This window comes from Salvelinus namaycush, chromosome 40 (assembly GCF_016432855.1).
Source record: "Salvelinus namaycush isolate Seneca chromosome 40, SaNama_1.0, whole genome shotgun sequence".
In the NCBI taxonomy this organism is placed as follows: Eukaryota; Metazoa; Chordata; class Actinopteri; order Salmoniformes; family Salmonidae; genus Salvelinus; species Salvelinus namaycush.
Window position 1 is genome coordinate 22,353,459 of NC_052346.1, and position 6,020 is coordinate 22,359,478.

Sequence of the window (6,020 nt, forward strand, 5' to 3'; positions counted from 1 at the left end):
ATATACGCACCAAGTCCTCCACTATGAATTGAATTATTTTTTTTTCTTACGACGAAGGGGGAACAAACTATACAGATTTTTAAAGACTTGAAAAGAGTCTTCAGAAGAGACCTCGGAGGGCTTCATATGTATACTCTTATGGTAGCTGCTGTTGTATCCCTTCACTAAATCTTGAACTATATCGATATATCTATGCGTGTTGTGAGCTGTAAAATATCGCCACATCCGCTCCTTCAGAGTTCTGTTAAAGCGTTCAACAACTGAAGCTTTCAAATCCGAGCCTGTAGCAAAATGTACGATATTGTGCTTCATGAGTTTCTGAAAAGTATTATTAAAAAATGATTTTCCACCATCAGTCTGCACTTTCTTGGGGGCTCCTCCTTCCTTCAAGATAGAGTCAAAGGCCCGGGTCACCTCTGCCCCGCTCTTATTTTTTAAGCCCCTTACAAATGCTATTTTAGAGAAAATATCTATAACCGTTAGCATGTAGCGATTTCCATCATTTTTATCTGCAAGGGCCTGCATGTCACATAGATCCGCCTGAAATTGGGACAAGGGATGCGTAGAAAAAACTATATTTCTTGGAAATTGTTTTCTTACAGGTTTATGGAGAGTATAGGCATCCTGCTCTGATAACCACTCATTCACTTTAGCATCGCTTAACAGGCTACCTGTTTCTTCGGCTATAGCTCTCTGGAAATGCTCTTTACCCCCATAAGACCCGGGGTTAGAGGGATTATAATAAATGTTTTTCAACATCTGCTCCGCCATCCTTCTTGCCTCGCTGAGGTACAATAACGTTAATGAGCCACTTTCAAATAACGACAACATTTCACTTTCATTTTAGAATTTTTATTTTATGCATCAAGTATTATTACGTATACAGACAATTCAGGATTCTTTGCAGGATACATGTCCCAGTTTTCTCAACGATCACAGCATGCAACACCCTGTATATTTGGTTTAGATTTACAGGCTTGTGTCGCTGAATTTTTTTAAACACACATGTCCGATATATAAGCATATAAACAACAAATATGATACACGTTACAATTAAATAGTGTTTCAAACAAATAAAGTAAAATCTTAGACAAAGTTGTTTCTAATTCTTCAGAATCATCCACAAGACGTGATACCAGTTGTGTCCATTGCAGACTCTCGCCCGTATGTCGTACATAATTCATGATTTGTTCCATTTTCAGCACACGCTCTTCATTAACCCAGGCATTGTGTGTTGTGTAGAACGATACATTGTTCACTTTATTTTCAATAATCTGATGCATAACATTTGTAAGTTCTCTCAAAATATTTTTATTTATTTATTCTCTCTAACATCGTAGACACATAGTTACCCATTGCTTTACAACTAAATAACAAAATGTCACTCGGTCTCTTGGGGTTTATTGAGCCAGAAAGTCATCACATCAGCCACCACAGCTTCCCGGTATTTATTGTCGTCCACCAGGGTGTGTCGGATTTCTTTGAGTTTCTCGTGGACGTAGATTGCCTCCTTCAGTTCATGTAGGAATGCCTCGGTTACCCCGTAAACTCTGGGGATAGACGGCACAAGACCCATAGACTTCAGGGCTCTGACCAGCGATGGTATAAACCTGCAGGACCACAGTCTTTTCACCAGCTCCTCAAAATGGTTGAAGAAGTAGTATCTTGGCGGGTCGTATAGGCACGGATGACGGCGCTGGCTGGGTTGATTGATCTCACAACCGATGCATTTTTCTCTTATATATTCTCCAATCACCACGTCTAAAAGTGTGGCTACAGAGGCCTTGATGGTGTCCACAAAAATAGTACTGACTACCCCATCAAACACATCCTCAGGCTGTGTAAATGTAGGGGGTGTCGTGGGTCTCGCCAGGGGGGAGTAGAATGTCGGGCTGCGAGGCATAGAGTCCTTAGGGTCTGGCCCCCATGTCGTATCGGAGTCCTGGTATGTTGTATGAATATCCATGGTGTATGATGAAATGAAGAACTGGAGGCTTTAAGGGCACTCCTTTTATTGTTGAACCAGTCCTTTGGGTATCAGGGCGTGGTTAACGCAGCCGCGTACTTAGTTTTCTTCGGAGGCTGTCCCTTCTGAGGATGTACCTTCTTGGGGCTCCTTTGAATCATAATCCTCAGGATTCGTATATAATATGCACTTCTTTACATGAACAATGCTCTGCCGCTGTTGGCTCTGTACAAAGAGAGCGTCCAACAGCTGTAACATTTTCAATTCCATTAGATCCCAAATTTTAAAAGGAATAAGCATGCGCAACCTAAAATCCCCAGTCAGGCCACCATCACGAATGTTTTGGTTGCGGGTTTCCTCGTTGCTGATATAGAACTCCACGTAGCCACATGGAAGTCCATTCTTTCTTTGTATTTTCACCCTGTGAAATATTCTTCCTGAGGAGTCAGGGGCACCTTCCCAACGGGTCTCGTAGCCCGTGAACAAGCTATAACCCTTGGTGATAAGGCTCAGTTCGGGACACACAACCTTGCGAAAAACCATCCAGTCTTCAAGCCTGTAGTCCACTCCTAAAGTCTGATCTGTATATTCTTCTCCTACCGTATAGAGGTTCACTCTACAGGCCAGGTAATCAAACCGATACCCTCATTGATGTCCATTAGACATCAGCACTTGATCTTTCAGAGCAGTTGCGGGCAGTATTTGGGTTCTATACACACTTAGAAACCGGCTTGATACTTGGCCCTTTCTCTATGTTTCAACCGAGGTCCTGCTTCCGTTGTTACAGTCATCACTGCTTTGCCACTGATCACAAAATCCACGCTGATTTTTAAAATCTTGTTTAGTGTTCTGGGGCCGCATATCTTGTTCTGGGCTTTATTTATAAGGCGTCTGCCAACCCCAATACCCCAGGACATTCGTGTTTCATAGACAACAACCCTAAGGTCAATAAAACAGGGGGTGGGGGGGTCAAACTATTTTAAATGTTCATCCCCCCCAGTTCAAAGAGGTCCCTAGACATCAATCATCATGACAACTTCAAAGGCATTATATAAATATTGTCGCACTCACTAAGGCGTGAGAACAGGAACAGGATGCCCATATATGGGCATAACCACGCGATCACTTCCCGCCAGGATGTCCTGACCGGATGCCCAAATATGGGCATGCACACGTCATCCGGACATAGGGTCATAAATCAAACGTTTGACGTGTGCCGTCTACTTTATTCTCTCTCACACCAAAACTGACAAGGTGCACACTGATCAGTAAAGAGAGGCTAACATTCTGTAACGCTCCCTTTCCTCTGCACAGTTCTCTCACAGTGAGAAACTATAGGATTACAATAGTGTTCTACACTTTCTTCATTTGATCCAATTCATCGTTGCCAATTATTTAATGACATGAGAATTAAGTGGAGTGTCTAATCTTAGCTGGTCTGAGAGAACTGATGAGGCTTCTCTCCTTTATGTATACATTGATGTCTTTTTAAATGGCCCAATCTGTAGAATCTCTTACCACAGTCAGAAGCCTTATCACTGCACTCTCAAGTGTGTATCCGTTGGTGTGTTTTTACATTGCCCAATTGGGAAAAACTCTTGCCACATTGAGAGCAGAAGTAAGGCTTCTCTCCTTTGTCTTTTCTCTAATGACCTTTAAGCTCAGCTGGTGTTTTAACATTTTCTACAGTCAGATCAGTGGTAAGGCTCCTCTCTTGTGTTTCCCTTAGTGTCTTTTTAAATGGCACACTCAAGAGAAACTCTTTCCACAGTCAGAGCAGGAGTACGTCTTCTCTCCAGTGTGTGTATATGTTCAGATCATTTTAAGGTGTCTGGAAGAGAGAAACTTGCCCCACAGTCAGAAAAGGAGTAAGGCTTCTCTCTTTTGTGTATACGTTCATGTTGTTTTAAGGTGCCCAGGTGAGAGAAACTCTTTCCACAGTCAGAGCAGGAGTAAGGCTTCTCTCCTGTGTGTGTTCTCTGATGAACTTTTAGGTCAGTTGATGTTTTGAAGCATTTTACACAGTCAGAGCAGGAGTAAGGCTTCTCTCCTGTGTGTATACAATCATGTTGTTTTAAGGTGTCCGGACGAGAGAAACTCGCCCCACAGTCATAGCAGGAGTAAGGCTTCTCTCCTGTGTGTATACGTTTATGTTTTTGTAAGGTGTCCAGTCGAGAGAAACTCTTACCACAGTCAGAGCAGGAGTAAGGCTTCTCTCCTGTGTGTATACGTTCATGTTGTTTTAAGGTACCCAGTTGAGAGAAACTCTTTCCACAGTCAGAGCAGAAGTAAGGCTTCTCTCCTGTGTGTATACGTTCATGTTTTTTTAAGGTGCCCAGTCGAGAGAAACTCGCCCCACAGTCAGAGCAGGAGTAAGGCTTCTCTCCTTTGTGTATACGTTCATGGTGTTTTAAGGTGCCCCGTTGAGAGAAATTCTTTCCACAGTCAGAGCAGAAGTAAGGCTTCTCTCCTGTGTGTAAACGTTCATGTATTTTTAGGTGGCACAGTTGAGAGAAACTCCTTCCACAGTCAGAGCAGGAGTAAGGCTTCTCTCCTGTGTGTATATGTTCATGACGTTTTAAGGTGTTCCGATGAGAGAAACTCGCCCCGCAGTCAGAGCAGGAGTAAGGCTTCTCTCCTGTGTGTGTTCTCTGATGAGCTTTTAGGTCAGTTGATGTTTTGAAGCATTTTCCACATTCAGAGCAGGAGTAAAGCTTTTCTCCTGTGTGTATACGTTCATGTTGTTTTAGGTGGCTTGGTCGAGAGAAACTCTTTCCACAGTCAGAGCAGGAGTAAGGCTTCTCTCCTTTGTGTGTACGTCCATGTTGTTTTAAGGTACCCAGTTGAGAGAAACTCTTTCCACAGTCAGAGCAGGAGTAAGGCTTCCCTCCTTTGTGTGTACGTTCATGTTTTTTTAAGGTGCCCAGTCGAGAGAAACTCACCCCACAGTCAGAGCAGGAGTAAGGCTTCTCTCCTGTGTGTATATGTTCATGACGATTTAAGGTGTTCCGGCGAGAGAAACTCGCCCCGCAGTCAGAGCAGGAGTAAGGCTTCTCTCCTGTGTGTATATGTTCATGTTGTTTTAGGTGGCTTGGTCGAGTAAAACTCTTTCCACAGTCAGAGCGGGAGAAACGCTTCTCTCCTCTGTGTGTTCCAAGATGAACTTTTAGCGCAGTTGATGTTTTGAAGCATTTTCCACATTCAGAGCAGGAGTAAAGCTTTTCTCCTGTGTGTATTTTTAGGTGTATTTTTAGCTTTGATAGAAATGGGAAAATCTCCTCACAATGTGGGCAGTGGTGAGACCTCTTTGCTCTGTGATCTTCCTGCTGATGCTCTCTGGATGTAGAGAATGTCTCAACATGGTCTCCTGTGTGAACAATATCAGAACAACCAGTCAATTGGTGTGATATACATGTCAATCAAATGTATTTTATGAAGCTCTTTTTACAAAAGTTGTAACAAAGTCCTTTACAGAAACCAACCCAAAATCCCCAAAGAGCAAGCAATGCAGGTGTAGAAGCACAGTGGCCACGAAAAACTCCCTAGAAAGCAGGAACCTTGGAAGAAACAGAGAGGAACCAGGCTCAAAGGGGTGGCCGGTCCTCTTCTGTCTGTACCGGGTGACATATGTATTCATATCAGTAGGCTGTACAATACAGGGGAATAAAACTAATCTAAAAGTGGGTAAGAGATGAAAGCTAAAAAGGGGCGTGTCATCCTCCACTCACGATCACAAGGGTTAGTAACTACACAGACTCACTTCATAGAACTTTAAAACACTGGCAGTTTGTCTACTTCACTTCTTTAGTCTACTCTCTGATCACTCCAGATAGCTCAGTTAATAAAACAAATGCTGGCAATACTGGTGTCAAACCATGCAAGTGTCAGTAGCATGAAATAACATCTACCTTCTCATTGAAACAGTTCTACTGCAACTTTTCATGCACAGTGGGAAGTTGGAATGAACAACAAACTTAGCTAGATAGAACCTGCTCTTACCATGATTAACAGATTTCCCAATCTTCTCCTCCTCTTCTTCATCTTTAATGTTGAC

The 6,020-nt window shown here is 42.9% G+C and overlaps 1 protein-coding gene across 1 annotated transcript; it reads right to left on the reverse strand.

Annotated features, from left to right (window-relative positions):
• Nucleotides 1–3,368: 3,368 nt before the first annotated feature.
• LOC120033641 (zinc finger protein 420-like) lies at nt 3,369–5,238 on the reverse strand (the record flags this gene model as incomplete). The annotated part of the gene is made up of 1 exon (XM_038980076.1): nt 3,369–5,238. A coding segment is annotated over one exon (1,455 nt), but the record flags the coding sequence as incomplete, so codon positions are not given.
• Between the last annotated feature and the right edge of the window lie 782 nt (nt 5,239–6,020).